Source organism: Kogia breviceps, chromosome 1 (genome assembly GCF_026419965.1).
Source record: "Kogia breviceps isolate mKogBre1 chromosome 1, mKogBre1 haplotype 1, whole genome shotgun sequence".
Lineage (NCBI taxonomy): Eukaryota > Metazoa > Chordata > Mammalia > Artiodactyla > Physeteridae > Kogia > Kogia breviceps.
Genome location: NC_081310.1, coordinates 85,952,736 through 85,970,785, shown reverse-complemented (window position 1 = coordinate 85,970,785; position 18,050 = coordinate 85,952,736). Strand labels below are relative to the sequence as shown.

At 58.8% G+C, this 18,050-nt stretch overlaps 2 protein-coding genes across 2 annotated transcripts; both read left to right on the top strand.

Annotated features, from left to right (window-relative positions):
- Positions 1-366: 366 nt before the first annotated feature.
- THBS3 (thrombospondin 3) lies at positions 367-10,988 on the top strand. The gene is made up of 23 exons (XM_059047749.2): positions 367-1,045; positions 2,047-2,253; positions 2,835-3,091; positions 3,196-3,298; positions 4,113-4,139; positions 4,341-4,423; positions 4,513-4,564; positions 4,694-4,842; positions 5,215-5,355; positions 5,594-5,671; positions 6,008-6,160; positions 6,352-6,462; positions 6,553-6,660; positions 6,959-7,118; positions 7,445-7,563; positions 7,703-7,755; positions 8,040-8,233; positions 8,400-8,578; positions 8,688-8,736; positions 8,910-9,106; positions 9,341-9,513; positions 10,453-10,592; positions 10,680-10,988. The coding sequence occupies exons 1-23, from the start codon at positions 967-969 to the stop codon at positions 10,736-10,738; spliced, it is 2,871 nt and encodes a 956-aa protein (XP_058903732.1). The 5' UTR covers positions 367-966; the 3' UTR covers positions 10,739-10,988.
- Positions 10,989-13,351: 2,363 nt separating this feature from the next.
- On the top strand, positions 13,352-18,008 carry MUC1 (mucin 1, cell surface associated). The gene is made up of 7 exons (XM_067032999.1): positions 13,352-13,513; positions 14,003-15,726; positions 15,826-15,881; positions 16,031-16,161; positions 16,310-16,431; positions 16,515-16,664; positions 17,620-18,008. Exons 1-7 carry the CDS (start codon positions 13,453-13,455, stop codon positions 17,686-17,688), a joined length of 2,313 nt encoding a protein of 770 aa, XP_066889100.1. The 5' UTR covers positions 13,352-13,452; the 3' UTR covers positions 17,689-18,008.
- The last annotated feature ends 42 nt before the right edge of the window (positions 18,009-18,050 follow it).

Below are 18,050 nucleotides of genomic sequence, written 5' to 3'. Positions count from 1 at the left end.
GCCCCGAGCGGGGGCTGCGGGGGTGGGGGGGGTCCCCCGAGCTGCATGTTTTCCACAGCGCGTTATGTTTGGAACCGGCCCCGCGCCTCCTGTCGCCATGGAAACAAAACAGGGGCGGCGGCGGCGGCCGGAGCGAGGCCGGGCTGGGGCCTGAGTGGGGGGAGGGGAGGTGGGGCTCGCGGGCTGTTGCCTTGGTAACGGGAACAGAGGCGCCCCTCTGCTTCATCCGGGTCACGACTCGTCCGCCGGTACCCCCAGTGTTCCCAGTCTGGCCCCCGGCCCCTGGCCTGTCCTTTGGTCTACTCCTGTCTTTGGTGTCCCTTTCCTCTTTCCTGATTTCTTCAACCTCAATGACCACTGTTTTAGACTCTCCCTCCAGTTCCCAGCGGACGCTTCTAGACTCGAAGTTTTCCTAGGAACGAGGGAAAAACGGAGGCGCAAGCACAAGTCATGGGCCCCCCCCTCACCCTAATAAAGAGCACTTGCTCTAGCCGAGCAGCAAACTTCATGCCATGCGGCCATCCCCTGGGCACTACAGCGAGCTAGTTTCGGCCACTCCCTTGGAATTCTCTCATGCCAGCTGTGGAATAATGCCCACTGTCTGGCACTGCCCCGCCAAGGGTGTCTGCCTTCCCCAACTGTGGCTTCCAGAAAACAGTAGCATTCGGTAGCAGCCCCCAACAGCGAGATGCCCGGAGAGAGGGAGGCACCTGGGGGAGAGCACCATTAGGGAGAGGCAGGAGGCAAGGAGGCCTCTGGGACTCTTCCCCAGTGCCCCTGGTTCCCGGAGCTGGGTATGCCTCCAGGGTGATTGGCAGCTCTTTGTTTCAGCCCCCCCCTTACCGCCTGCTGGCCCCCCCTTCAACTCCCTCTTCCAGTCCCTCCGCCCCCCCGCTCCTGCTCTCCGCCTAGCCTTTTCCCCTCCCAGCCGCCTGCCTGCCAGGGGTAGTGAGCCGGCTGAGCGGCATGGAGACGCAGGAACTTCGGGGGGCCCTGGCTCTTCTCCTCCTTTGCACTTTCACATCTGCCAGTCAGGACCTGCAGGGTAAGCCTGTACCAATCTTCTTAGCCCCCTCTCTGCCTCCTCCCCATTTGCCCCCAGCCTAATAGCAGGGAGCATGTGGGCAAAAGGAGAGGGGAGAGTCCTGACACTAAATCAGAGAGAAGAGTTGATGAAATTATGGCCCTCTGGGGAGGAGTTGACACCAGAAGGTGGTGGATGAGTGGGAGCTGGCCGGGTCAGCATGAGGCCAGGGCAGAGGACTCAGGAGCTGGATGCTAGCTAGGGCTGCCTGGCTGGGTTGGTGTCTAAGCAACCCCAGGCACCCTAGGGTTTGGGAGAGCAGCTCAAAGGTGGCTGCTTTCACCCCTGGGCTCCTGGCTGCCTAAGAACGGGATGGGGGGTTGGGGACCAAGAGGTCTGGGCCCTCCTGGAGGTCTGGTGGTAGGATGGGTCTGTGGCTGTGGGAGAGGTAGCTGGAGCAGATGACACAGGCACAGATTCTTTGCTGGCTGGAAGGGAAACCACAGATTGGCCAGGACGCAGGAGGCCGAGGAGCTGAGTCTTACGTTCCTGTAGGAGAGAGCCAGACAGTAGGAAGGTCGGAGCCTTCAGTGAGCAGCTGTTCTCATCCAGAGCGAGCGTGCTGAACTCCCAGGATGGGAGGAGGGGCACTAGGGTGTGGAATGAGCGAAACCCAGCCGTGTAAAGAGAAACTGCCTTCCTATTTCTGTGCTGTGGGCACCAGGTGCTACTCCTGCCTGGGATCGGCACAGTGACTCCTTTGCGCCACCTGGTGGGAGCATCTCAAGTTTGCGGGGTGCTGTTTCTGTATTTCCAAGTGAGCCTCAGGCCTGCTGGTTCCCAGAGTGGCAGTAAGGAAGGCACAATGCCTTGTCCTCTGATGGCGACAAGGGCTGAATTTCGAGGAGGTGACTAACACTATCGGGTGGTGATGAAGGATGCCCCACCCCCGAAGGCTCAGAGGAGAGAGCAGGCCTTAGCATTTGACAGGGGTCTGACCTTGATCATCCCTGCGTGACCAGTGATTGACCTGCTGACTGTGGGCGAGTCCCGGCAGATGGTAGCTGTGGTGGAGAAGATACGGACAGCCCTGCTCACTGCTGGAGACATCTATCTCTTGTCCACCTTCCGCCTGCCCCCCAAGCAGGGTGGTGTCCTCTTCGGCCTCTACTCTCGCCAAGACAACACACGATGGCTGGAGGCCTCTGTTGTGGGCAAGATCAACAAAGGTGACTGGTGGGCATCTCCTTTCCTGCTGTGGTGACCCCTTTGAGCACTCTTCCTCATCCCCACTCTCAGATCCCTCTTAATTCTCCTTGGGCTCCAGTGGGGACCATGGACCCATGAGGCTGTGTCCAGGCACCAGGGGCACCTGGCGCTTAGGAGGTGCCTCAGGAGGCCAGGCACCCAAACAATAGGGTGAGGCATCTTTAGGAATGGGAGTTGTATGTGGGAATGCCTGGGGGGAGGGGACGCATGTCTTCTGTGCCCCAGAAGTGGTATCACTGTGTCCCAGGGATCTGAACTGTCGCAGATCACTGGGACGGTTCAGTGGGTACAGAACCAGCTACCACCCTAGCAGGGTAGAAAGTGATCTGATGACACTGAAGACTAAGAAAGTCCTAGTCTTTGAATCAATTTGGAAAACATTTTTCATGTACCTATTATGTATGAGGTGTTGAGAGATACATAGCTGGATAAGAAATGATAGCCCTAGAGATGTGGTATTCAGAAGAATTGATCCATCCCATCTCTCAGCTGGGAGACGGGATGGGGGACAGTGCACGTACTGACCTCCCCTTCTGGGCAGTGCTGGTGCGGTACCAGCGGGAGGATGGCAGAGTCCATGCAGTGAACCTACAGCAAGCGGGCCTGGCTGACGGGCGCACACACACGGCTCTCCTGCGACTCCGAGGTCCGTCTAGACCCAGCCCTGCCCTGCAGCTCTATGTGGACTGCAAACTGGGCGACCAGCATGCTGGCCTTCCGGCCCTGGCCCCCATTCCTCCAGCAGAAGTCAGTGGGCTGGAGATTAGGACGGGACAGAAGGCTTATTTGAGGATGCAGGTGAGCAGGAAAGGAGGACCCCCTGAGTGTCTGTGAAACAGTTTGCACCGGTGGGAGGAAGACTTGGTAGGTCCTCCCACCCTACTCTGTCTCTGTCCCCCCAGGGCTTCGTGGAATCTATGAAAATGATTCTGGGCGGGTCCATGGCCCGGGTCGGAGCCCTGAGTGAGTGTCCGTTCCAGGGGGATGAGTCTATCCACAGTGCAGGTAACACAGACTTCTGTTAGCTGACATCCCGGACCCCGGGTCCTGTGATCTTTGGTCCCTCCCATCCTCTTGACCTCCCTCCCCCTTAACAGCAGTTCTTTTGGCTCACCTATTCCTGGGGCTTCTGACTCTGTGACCCCAAATCTCCTTCATCTCTGACTCTGTGATCTCCAAATAATACCACACGTCCCAGCAGGAGGTGTGGGTCAAAAAAATCTCCTTTAAGGTCATCCCACCTACTGGGGTGGCCAGAAAAATAAAATGATCCAAAAAAAGAATATAACTCTGAAGGACTCTGAGTGGGGGTGAGGAAGTTAGCTCCTTAGTCTTTCTTGGTTGACTGAGCTAAGGGTCTTGAGTCTTTTTTAGCTCCCACAGGCATTTGTCACCTGCCAGCCATTTCTCTAAGCATTGCCCATCTGCCTGGTCTCTCTAACAGGGATGCTCAGAGGCTCTTACCTAAATAAAATGTCCACTTCTCCCAGATATTTCAGAGAGCTCTTGTGGAAGTGGAATGTACTGGGGCCCTGGCCCTGCTTTGGGGTTACCTCTCACTTGGATCCCTTCTGCCACTACCATGCCTAGGAACAGGAGGATTTGGGTTTCGACTACCTGTGAGGCAGCTCCCTTAGAGGGACCCTCATCCAGTGGAAGGAGCAGGTGCTGCTTACGCATCACCACTGCCCTCCTACCATTCGACACCACATCTTTATTCCAAAACTCCAGCCCTTTGTTCCTGTTCCCTCCTTCCTCCTCCTTACCAGCCAGGCCCCTCCTCACATCTCCACCCTCTGTGTTTTCTTGTCCTCTTTAGTGACCAACGCACTCCACTCCATCCTAGGTGAGGAGCCCACGCTGAGGTGAAGGGGCATATGAGGATGGGGAGGAGGAGCAGCTGCCTGAAACGAAGTCCTTTTCAGCCAGGAACGGGGTGGGGTTTAAAGATGGGTGGGCGACAGTGGCAGCACCTGGCTTATTACCCAGAGAGGGCCCGGTGCTGGTGCCCCAGTTCTCAGCCTCTCTGCACCCTGGACCCTGACAGGGGAGCAGACCAAGGCGCTGGTCACCCAACTCACCCTCTTCAACCAGATCCTGGTAGAGCTGCGGGATGACATCCGAGACCAGGTTTAGTGGGCCGGTGAAGGGTGGTGCTGATTCTGGGGTGGGGTGGCAGATGCCAAGAGCTGACTCTGCCCCATCCTTCTGTCTGCCAGGTGAAAGAAATGTCCCTGATCCGAAACACCATCATGGAGTGTCAGGTGTGCGGTGAGTAGGAGAGTAAGGGAGGGCTCCAGGTGGCATCAGTGTGCTCCCCACCCCAGGGTTTTGGCCTCCACTTCTCGTGAATTAAATGGTGACTTCTAGGTGACTCTGACTGTGCCCACCCCCGCCCAGGCTTCCACGAACAGCGTTCCCACTGCAGCCCCAACCCCTGCTTCCGAGGCGTGGACTGCATGGAAGTGTACGAGTACCCCGGCTACCGCTGTGGGCCCTGCCCCCCTGGCCTACAGGGCAACGGCACCCACTGCACAGACATCAATGAGGTGGGTGAGGACCCTTTCTGGAAGGGCACAGAAAGATGGGGTGAGGGAGTTAGGAGAGGCCCAAGAAGGTGGGGCGAATGTTGGTCAGAAGCAGAGGAACCCTGGGTTTAGGAGAGGCTGGAGACCAGAAAAGACATACAAGAAGGGAGGGAGACAGGTCTGGGACGAAGACTGCAGGGCCACGCAGGGAAGGAGCTGGGAGAGTGGCAGGGGCATTTTGAGAGGGCTGGCTAGGAGGGAACCCACAGGAGGCTGAGGGTGGGATCAGAGCATAAATGAGGTTGGGGAGGGGGGGCCTGCAAACAGGGAGACCAGGAGCAGTGGTCCTGGGATCACAGGCAGGGGCCTGACCTCTTCTCATCTGGTCCCCAGTGTGCTCACGCGGACCCTTGTTTCCCGGGCTCCAGCTGCGTCAACACCATGCCTGGCTTCCACTGTGAAGCCTGTCCCCGAGGCTACAAAGGCACAAGGGTGTCTGGTGTGGGCATCGACTATGCCCGGGCTAGCAAACAGGTCAGGTTGGGTAGTCAATGGATAAAAGATCTTGGCTTTGCAGGGGTGGGGGGCTTCTGGGTTGGATGTGGAGCCCTTGTGATAAGTGGGATGAGGCTCCTGGCTCATCTGCCAGCTTTGCATTGGTTTGGGTCTGGGCTTCATGTCCGTGTTCAAAGATAAGGCCACACCAGTGCTCTCTCCTGTATCTGAGGAGACCCACCGTAGGTCTGGTTCTACCCAAAGTCTGCCCCTTCAGGTCTGCAACGATATTGATGAATGCAATGATGGTAACAATGGTGGCTGCGACCCAAACTCCATCTGCACCAATACTGTGGTGAGCTGAACACCTGAGTGTCTGGGTGGTGGGAATGTGCAACCCCCTCTTCAGATTTCCTCCTTCCCTAGGACATTACATGTGGTAGGCGTTCAACACGGACCCGGTTTGGAATTCTGATTCTGCCTCTTACTAGCCACGGCCTTTAGCAAGTTATTTACCTTTTCTGAGCTTCAGCATCCTTGCTTGAGAAATGGGGCTATTACCCTTCTTGAAAGGTTGTCAGGAGAACCTAAAGGAGATAAGTAATGGACCTGGCTTATTAGCTGTGAGGGTCCCTCCTACACCCCTCAGGGATGGTCCCTCCTTCCTGAGACACTGCCTCCCTACTCTTAGGGTTCTTTCAAGTGTGGTCCCTGTCGCTTGGGCTTCTTGGGCAACCAGAGCCAGGGTTGCTTCCCAGCCCGGACCTGCCACAGCCCGACCCACAGCCCCTGCCACGTCCACGCGCACTGTCTCTTTGAACGCAATGGTGCAGTGTCCTGCTCGGTGAGCTAGGCCTGGGGCTTGGAAGAAAAAGGGTGTGTGTGTGACCATGTTTAGGGACTGGTATGGGGGCTTGCATGGGAAAGGGAGGTGGGCCCAGGCCCAGAAACTGGTTGGTGAAAATAGAGCCTGAAGAGGGTGGGGTATGGGCAGCCAGCCCAGACCACTAACTCCCACCCTTTGTGTTGCCCCAGTGTAACGTGGGCTGGGCCGGGAACGGGAATGTGTGTGGGCCCGACACGGACATCGATGGCTACCCGGACCAGGCGCTGCCCTGCATGGACAACAACAAACACTGCAAGCAGGTGCAGGGGGCAGGCGGGCGAGTGAGCAGGATAGGGCACCCCAGGCCTAGGACAGAACTCATCCATCCATTTCCTCCCCCTGACCTTTAGGACAACTGCCTTCTGACACCCAACTCTGGGCAGGAAGATGCTGATAACGACGGTGTGGGGGACCAGTGTGATGATGATGCTGACGGGGACGGGATCAAGAATGTTGAGGTGGCTCCCAGATGTCCTGACCTTTCCGGCTTCTCTGTGACGCTGTTGCCTTGTCCCATAACCCTGTCCTCCATTGGCCACTGGCAGCTCCTGAGGAGGGGCCCTAATACTCCATGTTAGGGAGCCATAAGCCTGGTGCCCACGATGAGGTGGACTACAGGGAAGCTGGGTGGGTGGAACGGAGCCAAGCAGGTGGGTCATCACAGGATTGGTGACTGTAGACAAGGGTACAGGGATGAGGAAGGTGCGAGGTGGCCAGTGGTTCAAGGGAGGCCTGACTCTTTCCCTCCCACCCCAGGACAACTGCCGGCTGTTTCCCAACAAGGACCAGCAAAACTCAGATACAGATTCATTTGGTGATGCCTGTGACAACTGCCCCAACGTTCCCAACAATGACCAGAAAGACACAGATGGCAATGGGGAAGGGGATGCCTGTGACAACGACGTGGATGGGGATGGTGCAGGCCTGGGGCTGAGGGGGTGGCTGGGAAACCTCTAAGAATTTGGATATGGTGGGAATGAAGCCGGGAGGCTGAGAATTCGGGAAGGGCAATGCTTGGGGGAAGTCAGCTTGGGTGAGAGATTACCTGTGGCAGATGTCAGTGGGAACGTGAGGGAGGGTGTGGGGTTAGGCAGGGAGTGGGCAAGAGGATAAAACAAGCTACAGGCAGATTTCCTGGCCAGCTGTCCTCTGGATGGGAGATAGAGCTCAGGGCTTTCACCAACCTAGAAGACAGAGTGATACGTTCTAGTGATAACCTTGTGTTACCTGTATATCTTCTAGGCATCCCCAATGGATTGGACAATTGCCCTAAAGTCCCCAACCCCCTGCAGACAGACAGGGATGAGGACGGGGTGGGAGATGCTTGTGACAGCTGCCCTGAAATGAGCAATCCCACCCAGGTACAGGGGAATGGAGAGGACAGGGAATGGGGGGGGCGGTGACTGGTGGATGAAGCCCAGCCCTTTGGATGGGAAGTGGTCAGTCACCCTCTTTAGAGTTATCAAGAGGAGATGGTGAGAACGGGTCCCTCTCTCTCAGACAGATGCAGACAGCGACCTGGTGGGGGATGTCTGTGACACCAATGAAGACAGGTAGGCTTTTGGCCAAGAGATGGAAGGTTAGGGGATACTTTACTTTCCTCTAGTATGTTCGCAATTCCCTCTAGGGTCTAACTTTAACTCTCTACTACTATCGAGTAGCAGGTCATTCCCATAGTCTACCTTCCATTCTTACTGCTGGACCTTCACCTCATCTGGCTGACTGGAAAGGGTCTGGCTGAATGGAGGGTAAAGCCCAGAGAGACTCCTAAGCAGAAGAGTGGGGAAGGATGTGGTACCTTTAAAAGCCTTTATTAGGTGCCTCTTTTTCTGGACAGTGATGGCGATGGACATCAGGACACTAAGGACAATTGCCCACAGCTGCCCAACAGCTCCCAGCTGGACTCAGACAATGACGGGCTTGGAGATGAGTGTGACGGGGACGATGACAATGACGGTGTCCCAGATTACGTGCCTCCTGGTCCTGACAACTGTCGCCTGATACCTAATCCCAATCAGAAGGACTCAGATGGTAAGGCTGGAGTTCCCAGAGGATTGCACTGGCATGGGCTTTGCTCTGGGAGAAGTGGCAGGCCTTGCTGGGGAGTGAGGGGAGGCAGGGTGGTGGAGAGAGGCGGTAGTGTTGGCTACTGGCAGTGGCCAGGGCCTTCCTGAGCGCCTGGCTTCACCCTGCCCAGGCAATGGCGTTGGTGATGTGTGTGAGGATGATTTTGACAATGATGCAGTGGTTGACCCCCTGGATGTGTGCCCTGAAAGTGCAGAGGTAACCCTCACGGATTTTCGGGCCTATCAGACCGTCGTCCTGGATCCTGAGGGTGATGCTCAGATTGACCCAAACTGGGTCGTGCTCAACCAGGTACTAGGGCAGTGGGCTGGGTGGGTACTGTCAGGCCAGACTAGCAAGCAGGGCCTAAGGAGGGCAGCACACCTGGACCAGGGCTTTTGTCTTTACTGCATACCACCAGGGCATGGAAATCGTTCAGACCATGAACAGTGACCCCGGCCTGGCAGTTGGTATGTAAGGGACACCCAATTCAACAATTTCAATGATTTCCAAATGGAGGGGTCCTACAGGCAGAGGATGGAGCCACGCATTTAGCAGGCATCCCTTCCCATCCCCACCCCACCATGGGCATCAGTAGCTCTGCTGCCCCTGACTCTGACCCCACCCACCCACCTGCCTCCAGGATATACAGCCTTCAATGGTGTGGACTTTGAAGGCACCTTCCATGTGAACACAGTGACTGATGATGACTACGCAGGCTTTCTCTTCAGCTATCAGGACAGCGGCCGCTTCTACGTGGTCATGTGGAAGCAAACGGAGCAGACCTACTGGCAGGCCACACCTTTCCGGGCTGTTGCGCAGCCCGGGCTACAGCTCAAGGTCCCGCAGCTGCCCAGATTCCCCGATCCAGGGCCCTTTCCCAAAGGCTCCCCCACCAACCCTGGGGCCTCCCCCACTGCCTGAGTAGGGGGAACCCTCTTACCCAGACATCTGGCCTGGAGGTTGGCTCCCGAATATTCTCCTGACTCCCTTTTCCACCTGCACTTACCAACCTGCTGTCTTCCCTCGGTCGGGTCCTGTGGTTGACCCACTGTGTTTGCCGATGCCCCCTAGGCAGTGACATCAGTGTCTGGCCCAGGCGAGCACCTCAGGAATGCCCTGTGGCATACAGGTCACACCCCTGATCAGGTACGGCTGCTGTGGACTGACCCACGAAATGTGGGCTGGCGTGACAAGACTTCCTACCGCTGGCAGCTGCTGCACCGGCCTCAAGTTGGCTACATTCGGTGAGGGGAGGGGCTGAGCCCTCCCAAGGGACCCCAGGCCCAGCCTTTCCTTCACCTCTAGCTGGGACTCCCCAGTGACCTCCCCTCTACTTAGTGCCTTGGTGCCACTGGGCCCGGACTGGGACCACTTCTCTCTACTTCCCCTCCCACCACAGACTCAGCTGTCCTGGCCCTGCTTTCTTCCTAACACCAGGCAGCTTGGGCTCTGGTGCTGGTGCTGCTGAGGACCTATAAGCAATGTTGGGCAAGTCCTTCTTTTTCTGTGCCCCATTTTCCCCTCTGTAAAATGAGGGTGCATCTTGGAGCCTCCAAACCCCAGGCCAGTCTGTGGAGAGGCACATCACATCCAGCCCCATCACTGGTACAGCCCAGAACCTGCCTCATCAAAGTGTCTGACCTGGAAGGGATCATCATTTACAGAAGAGCTAATGGAAACCCAGACTCCACACCTCTTAGTAGCGAGGCTGAGGCTTCTCAGTTCAGCACTCTGTCCACAACTTTGCATTTCCTATTTGGTGGGGATGACAGGGAAGGGAGGGGCAATGGCCAAGAGCCCAGAGTGCAGGGACGTGGGTTGGTTCCCCTTTAAGGTGCCTGGGGCTGCGGGGCGCCAGGACAGGGGATGGGGGGGTGGACTAGAGCCTGGGAAGCGGGTGACTTCACCCCCCAGCCCATTGTACTCATCGTCATGGCAACCCAATCCTCGCTTGGAATGCGGCTGGTGCTTTGAGATGCAAAGGGGGCTGGACAAAGAGCCAGGGGCCCCAGGCCTGAGAAAAGCACCCCCCTTCCCTCCCCTTTCCTTCCTCCCTTTTCCCCACCTCCCTTCTCTCTCAGGCCTGGTGAGCCCAAGGGGGGTTGGGGATGAACAGGGCCAGGTCATGGTGGCACAGTGCCCACTGGCACCCGAGCACCAATGGACACCCCTATCCTGGACAGGGTGAAGCTTTATGAGGGTTCCCAGCTAGTGGCCGATTCTGGGGTGATCATTGACACATCCATGCGAGGGGGGCGTCTTGGTGTATTCTGCTTCTCCCAAGAAAACATCATTTGGTCCAATCTCCAGTATCGATGCAATGGTGAGGCTCCAGACGGAGATCAGCCTGACCTCTCCTGCCCTCATGGGAGTCACTTCTTCAAGACCTTAATCATATCTCCTTTCTCAGACACAGTGCCGGAGGACTTTGAGCCATTCCGGAGGCAGCTGCTCCAGGAAAGACTGTGAAGAGGTGGCCACCGGCTTCAGAATCCTGATTTTAGACCCTCAGGCCTTGGGGTCCATCCTGGAGACCCTGGGGTTTAATTTACAGCCCCTCAGCCAAACACAGAACCTCCTCTGGCACCCATCAGTTCAGCTCCAGAGGTGTGGTGACCCCACTGTTCAGGACATGAGAAGTTTTCGAGGGGGTATTTCTCAGGCATTAACGCCAGGAAAGACAACAGCACGTTGCCATAAAGTTCCAATTGTTTTCTAAGCCAGTGCAATTACTTATTTTAGGGATTTTGCCGGGATAGTGTGGGGAGCAAGAAAAAACCTGAGGCGGGGAGAGGACTAGTAGAATGGAAGTTAGAGATCTAGAGGAAGTTTGGCTGAGTTTGGGGCACGGTGAGGAAGGTGCTGGACGGGGGTTAGGCAAAGGTTAGGTGAAGGATGGGGTGGTGGTCGGAGGATGGCTAAAGTCCTCCCAGCCCCACTTACTCACGGTGGCAGCGGCGACACTCCAGTCTAAGAGCAGCCGGGGTCGAGAGCCAGGAGGGCTGGGGGCTGCCCCGCTCGGGGTGAGGGGGAGGCCGGGGGGCCGAGGGGGCCGGAGGCCGGGACGAGTGCAATATTGGCGGGGGAAAGAACAACACTGCACCGCGTCCCGTCCCTCCCGCCCGCCCGGGGCCCGGAATCCCGCTCTCCACCGCCTGAAGCCGGACCAGCCCGAGAACCCGGGACGCGCTGGGGAGTTAGGTTCACCTTGGAGGCCAGAGAGACTTGGCGCCCGGAAGAGGGTGAAGGGGGTGGTAAGGGGGAGGGAGAAGGGGAGAAGGGTAGACCGCGATATCCCGGAAGGCCGCTTTCAGACGCCGGGGCGTTGCGCGCGCTTGCTCTTTAAATACTCAGACTGCGCGGCGCGGAGCCGTCGCCATGGTGACGCGTGTCCCAGCAACCGAACTGAATGGCTATTGCCTGGCAACGCCAGGGGTTGAAGTTTTGGGGCCGCCCACCTAGATACTCGCCCTTTCTCTAGCCAGCGGGTGAGGGTGCTTCCCCGCCTCCGGCCCGCGCCCTGGCGCGATGACGTAAACGCCCTCCGGCCCCGAGCCCGCCCCGGGTCCGGCTGCCGCACAATGCCGCGCCAAGCCGGCGGAGGCGCGCGCGTCTAGGAGCTGTGGTCCTTCTCTTCCCCGGCTTCCCTGCAACCCCGCCGCACCGAAGTGTTCCTAAAATTCATTTCTCAATCTGTATTTTTTGGGGCTAAGAATTGTCTCCTAATGCGCACGTAATTGCTTCTGTCGGTCTAGACCGCAACCCAGGACCTCCGGAGGGGACTCGATAAACTCCACGTGCGCCGTTGTGGCCCCAAATACTCCTTGGTCCCACGTTTCTGCCCTTCAGAATATCACTTGGTCTTCCCAAATCATGGGCGCTCACAAACGGTTTTACACCACCCCCATCACCTTGTGCCCACCGGCCCCAAATACCACTTTGCTCCGCAAAGGATAGTTCCGTGCCCCTAAATACCACGCTGCCACCCCACCTATTCTCTGCCTCATAAATACGTAACTAATCTGTCCCATTCTTCCTCCCACATTCCGCTGCCCTCGCCAAATACCTCTGTGCCCCTTCCGCGTTAACTCAGGACCGCACCCACTTAGCGCCATTTCCTCCAGACACCGCCCCCACGCGCCTGAGTCCCCTCCTAAAGCTCCCAGACCCTCCGTCGGTGGTACAGTGTGTTCCTTCCCTTCTCTGTCCAAGCCACTGCTTCTTCCGGCCCGGGCCTGCCCTCCACAGCCTCTCTCTGCCCCCACTTAGGCAGCGCCACCCAACCTCCTCTCCCCGGACGAGGCAGCCCCTCAGCCCGCACGGGCAGGCCCGGTGAGGCTCCCGGTGACCGCTAGAGGGCAGGAGAGCCCGGCCAGCAAGCCGCCGCTACAAGGCGGAGGACTGGGGAAGCAAAGACCCTAGGGTTCGGCCGAACCCAGATTTCATATTTCTTTAAGTGGAAATTTCTTCCCCCGCTCCCTTCTCGGGAGAAAGTCAAAGAAGGAACTCAGGCTGCTGAAAAGGCCGGCAGGGGCCGGGACTGTGGGTTTCAGGGTAGAACCGTGTGTGGAACAGGACAGGGAGCGGTTAAAAGAGTGGGGCTGTTCCGGGAAGTAGTGGGGGGAGGGGATCCAAAACTAGTACCTAGTTTACTCATTATCGAGCCTTCTCCCCCCTTCTCAGCCCCCAGAGTGGGACTCCAAGGGACCCAGGGAGAATGGGGCAATGGTGCGGGGGACCTAAGGCCTTGCCATGCAGGACTTTGGCCTAGCCCACTTTCTCTGTTACTTTTCTCACCTTGTCTGTTGTCCTATGGCTAAAATAGGACCATGGGGACCCAGGTCAGGTTCCAGACTCCCTCCACTGCCTTCTGGAGCCAGAGAGTGGTTGGTGAAAAGGGGGCGGCCCGTTGGAAAACAAACAGGTTGTCAGAGGGTTGAGCGATTGGAGCCCACGTACCCTATTTGAGGGGCCAGGAATGGTTGGGGAGGAAGAGGAAGAGGAATAGGTAGGAGGTAGGGAAAGGGGGAGGAGGCGGAGCTTTGTCACCTGTCACCTGCTCTGGCTGAGCCTAGGGCGGGCGGGGGACCGGTATAAAGCAGCGGGTGCCTGTGCCTGCTCCACCTCGTGCGCACTGCCTGCTTGAGTCTGTTCTGCCCCCTCCCCACCACTTGGCCACCACCATGACACTGGACATCCAGGCCCCTTTCTTCTTCCTGCTGCTGCTATTCCAAGTGCTTACAGGTGAGGGGCGCAAGGTGGGGAGGGGGTCTTCCCAGCTTTTCTGTGGGTTTTGCTTCCTGGGAGATGGCATCCAAGAGGCAGAAGTTGCAGACAGGGGTGGCCCAGTCTGTGCCAGAATAAAGAATAAAAGAGTGAGGCTAAGGACAGGCTGAGAAGAGACAGCCCCCCAGGAGAGTGGGTGCCAGGGGCGGGCGAACTTCCTGAAAAGAAGTCTGGAGGGGGTGGGGGTGGAGTCAGGAGAGGTAAACTTAGGAGTGGAGAAACCCAACAAGCCAGGAGCAGACAGATATGGGAAGAAGGAGGGAGGCTGCCATTAGGTAGGGTGGAGGAGGGCTGACCTAGGGGCCACTCCCCAAATATTCCTGGCATTACTTCTTCAGATGCCAGAGAATGTATTTTCTCCGTGTGCTGATTTGTCCCCCAATCCAACTCTGTAACTTCAACTTCTGACAGCTGCCACCAACCCTACACTAACAATCTTTCTTACAGTCTCTGGTACAGACCAAAGCAAAACTACACAGACTTCGAGTATGCAAAGCCCTGCCTCAACCTCTGCTGCCCCTTCGGTTCACGGTGGCACCACACCCGCCAGGCCCAGTGGCGCCTCACCTCCGAGCACCAGCTCAGCCTCAGGCCCGGCTGCCCCTCCGGGCCACGGTGGCACCTCGCCCCGGGCCACCAGTGGCGCCTCACCTCCGACCACCAGCCCTGCCTCAGGCCCGGCCGCCCCTCCGGGCCACGGTGGCACCTCACCCCGGGCCACCAGTGGCGCCTCACCTCCGACCACCAGCCCTGCCTCAGGCCCGGCCGCCCCTCCGGGCCACGGTGGCACCTCGCCCCGGGCCACCAGTGGCGCCTCACCTCCGACCACCAGCCCTGCCTCAGGCCCGGCCGCCCCTCCGGGCCACGGTGGCACCTCGCCCCGGGCCACCAGTGGCGCCTCACCTCCGACCACCAGCCCTGCGTCAGGCCCGGCCGCCCCTCCGGGCCACGGTGGCACCTCGCCCCGGGCCACCAGTGGCGCCTCACCTCCGACCACCAGCCCTGCGTCAGGCCCGGCCGCCCCTCCGGGCCACGGTGGCACCTCGCCCCGGGCCACCAGTGGCGCCTCACCTCCGAGCACCAGCCCTGACTCAGGCCCGGCCGCCCCTCCGGGCCACGGTGGCACCGCGCCCCGGGCCACCAGTGGCGCCTCACCTCCGAGCACCAGCCCTGACTCAGGCCCGGCCGCCCCTCCGGGCCACGGTGGCACCTCGCCCCGGGCCACCAGTGGCGCCTCACCTCCGACCACCAGCCCTGCCTCAGGCCCGGCCGCCCCTCCGGGCCACGGTGGCACCTCGCCCCGGGCCACCAGTGGTGCCTCACCTCCGACCACCAGCCCTGCCTCAGGCCCGGCCGCCCCTCCGGGCCACGGTGGCACCTCGCCCCGGGCCACCAGTGGCGCCTCACCTCCGACCACCAGCCCTGCCTCAGGCCCGGCTGCCCCTCCGGGCCACGGTGGCACCTCGCCCCGGGCCACCAGTGGCGCCTCACCTCCGACCACCAGCCCTGCCTCAGGCCCGGCTGCCCCTCCGGGCCACGGTGGCACCTCGCCCCGGGCCACCAGTGGCGCCTCACCTCCGACCACCAGCCCTGCGTCAGGCCCGGCCGCCCCTCCGGGCCACGGTGGCACCTCGCCCCGGGCCACCAGTGGCGCCTCACCTCCGACCACCAGCCCTGCCTCAGGCCCGGCTGCCCCTCCGGGCCACGGTGGCACCTCGCCCCGGGCCACCAGTGGCGCCTCACCTCCGACGACCAGCCCTGCCTCAGGCCCGGCTGCCCCTCCGGGCCACGGTGGCACCTCGCCCTGGGCCACCAGTGGCGCCTCACCTCCGACCACCAGTCCTGCCTCAAGATCATCTTTCATTCCAGCACACAAGAGCACCTCTTCCAAGGTTACCATGACCCAAGCCAGCAAGGGCACTCCATCCTCAGTACCCAGTTCTGATACTCCCACCATTTCTGCCAGCCACATTACCAGGACAATTGCCAGCAGCACTAACCAGAGCATAGTACCTCCCACCTCCTCCAATCATACAACTTCTCAGCAGTTGCATATTTGGGTCTCCCTGTTCTTCCTGTCTTTTCGCATTACGAACCTCCAGTATAACTCTTCCCTGGAAAATCCCAGCACCAGCTACTACCAGAAGCTGCTGAGAAGCATTTCTGTATTGGTGAGTAGCTGCCTTTCCTCCACCGTGCTCCCCTGAAGCAGCCTTCAGAACTCTTTGAAGACCTTGCATCAAAACTTAGTCCTTTCCCTCTCACCCCAGTTTGTGCAGACTTATAAACAAGAGGATTTTCTGGGCTTCTTAGATATCAAGTTCAGGTATAGTTCTGGGTGTAGACTCTGTGGGATGGGTGGATGTTGTCTTGACTGTGGGGAGGGGCTGGTGCGCTTGTGGTTGCGGCGGGTGTGTGGTGTGCTGACCCAGAAGCTGGGACCCATGGTTGAGTTGCCTGTTTCTCTCTGACCAGGCCAGGATCTGTGGTGGTAGAATTAATTTTGGCCTTCCGAGAGGGTACCACTGCCCACCATGTGGAGAGACAGCTTGGTCAGCTTGAAGCAGCAGCAGTCAAATATAACCTGATCATCAGCGGAGTTAGTGGTGAGACCACTTCCCCAGCTGCCAGCCAGCACCACACTGCCCGGGACCCTCTCTCTCTCCAGCATCTGGATTCCTGCTTTTCCTCTTGGCACTAATAAGGGGAGGGTCACCTTTGAGAGACTGCTCTGACCGCTGCTTTTCCTTTTAGTGCGTGATGTATCATCTCCTTCCTCTGCCCAGCCTGGGTCTGGGGTGCCTGGCTGGGGCATTGCCCTGCTGGTACTGGTCTGTGTTCTGGTTGCCCTGGCCATCATTTATCTCACTGCCCTGGTAAGTGCTCAGTCCCCAGCCCTGACCATAGTGCCTCTGCTAGAACGAACCCCCATGCCCCCCATTGCCTCCTGTCTCCCCAGGCTGTGTGTCAGTGCAGACAAAAGAACTTTGGGCAGCTGGACCTCTTTCCAATCCAAGATGCCTACCATCCTATGAGCGAGTACCCCACCTACCACACCCATGGGCGCTATGTGCCCCCTGGCAGTACCAAACGGAGCCCCTTTGAGGAGGTGAGGATGGCGGAGGGAGGCAGAGGCTTTGGCTGGCAGGGTTCTGAAAGGGTGCTGGGAAAGCCCAAAGAACTTAGAAGAGGTGAGAGTGACAGTAGGCAGTGAGGGACTGACAAGGCTGGGGTTGGAGGTCAGGGGAGTTCTGGGGGAAAGGCCTTGGGAAGAGACCATGGAAGAAGGGGGACCTCAGTAGGGGGTGCCCCCACTACCAGCACTCCCAGAAGAGCATTCACTGCTCCGCTGAACTGGTGCCAGGGCTGTTCAGTGGGATGCCCAGAGGCGAAATGAGTGGGGCACTGCGCCCAGGCGACCCCTTCATGGAAGGAGCACCTGTGCCCCAGCTTGTCTCCTAAGAATGGAGGGTAGATTGAGACAGGCTAGTGGGGAGGAGGGGGTCTCTGAATTGGGTAAGAAGTCTCACCAAGCCCGGTGAGCCTGGGTGAGGGGGAGGTTCTTGGGAATCTCTGGAGAAGCACATACCCCTCCCTCCCTCTTTCTTCCTTTCTCTCCAGGACCTAGTAAATAATTACTTGGCCACCTGGGGCTGGAAAGCCACTCCAAGTGGGGGAGGGGAGAGGAGTTTCCTTTTCTTGACCCCATTTTTCCTCCCCCCTGGGGACTTCCTTCTTCCAGTTTTACAGACACACACAGCTCCTTGGGCTGGAGGAGCAGAGAATGGAGGGGAAAAGGGGCAGGAGGGGAAAGCAGGGGGAGCTGATAAGAGCCAAGGGGAGGGAGTGGAGGGGAGCAGGAGGAGGAGGAGTGGCCCTGTTTACAGTCACCTGGCTGCTGGTGGTGACCAGCAGGTGCTCTCTCCAAATTAACCCTTTGAGAGCTAGTCAGGCGCCTGGACCATTCACCCCAGCCACGGGGTACCATCCAGGGGCCTTGGGGAGGAAGCTTCTCCCAGGAAAGCTTCTGCCCCTCACCCTGGATCCCTTCTCCCCCTACCTAGGTTTCTGCAGGCAACGGTGGCAGCACTCTCTCTTACGCGAACCTGGCAGCCACTTCCGCCAACCTGTAGGGGCACGTTGCCTGCTGAGCATCCAGCCAGTGCCCGACCACCTCCCTGGGTTTCTTCACTGCTGCAGCCCCTGCCTTGCCCCCAACTCTGTTCTGGGCTGGTGATCTGGGCGTTCAGGTGGGCTGCCCATAGTCTCCCTCACAGGCCCCACCAAGTCCCTTAACCCATCTTAGCCCTGGCGAAGCCCATCCGAGCCCCTGGGGACAAGCCTGAGGCAGTGGCTCCCAGGAGGACTGGCCGGGACAGCTCGGAGATGGGAGTGGGAACCTGAACATGGCTGAATAAAACTCGGGCCTCCTCTGCGCTGACCGCCAACTTTTGATCTGTCTTCTGTGACCTGTTGATAGAGGGGCGGTCAAAAT

Bases quoted from the DNA above. Each gene is read 5' to 3' on its own strand.
- THBS3 (XM_059047749.2), top strand. From the start codon at position 967: ATGGAGACGCAGGAACTTCGGGGGGCCCTGGCTCTTCTCCTCCTTTGC. The intron at 2,254-2,834 runs GTGACTGGTGGG...CCTTCTGGGCAG, and splicing joins TGTGGGCAAGATCAACAAAG to TGCTGGTGCGGTACCAGCGG. The intron at 9,107-9,340 runs GTCCCGCAGCTG...GATGCCCCCTAG, and splicing joins AGCCCGGGCTACAGCTCAAG to GCAGTGACATCAGTGTCTGG.
- MUC1 (XM_067032999.1), top strand. From the start codon at position 13,453: ATGACACTGGACATCCAGGCCCCTTTCTTCTTCCTGCTGCTGCTATTC. The intron at 15,882-16,030 runs GTATAGTTCTGG...CTCTCTGACCAG, and splicing joins TTCTTAGATATCAAGTTCAG to GCCAGGATCTGTGGTGGTAG. The intron at 16,162-16,309 runs GTGAGACCACTT...TTTTCCTTTTAG, and splicing joins GATCATCAGCGGAGTTAGTG to TGCGTGATGTATCATCTCCT.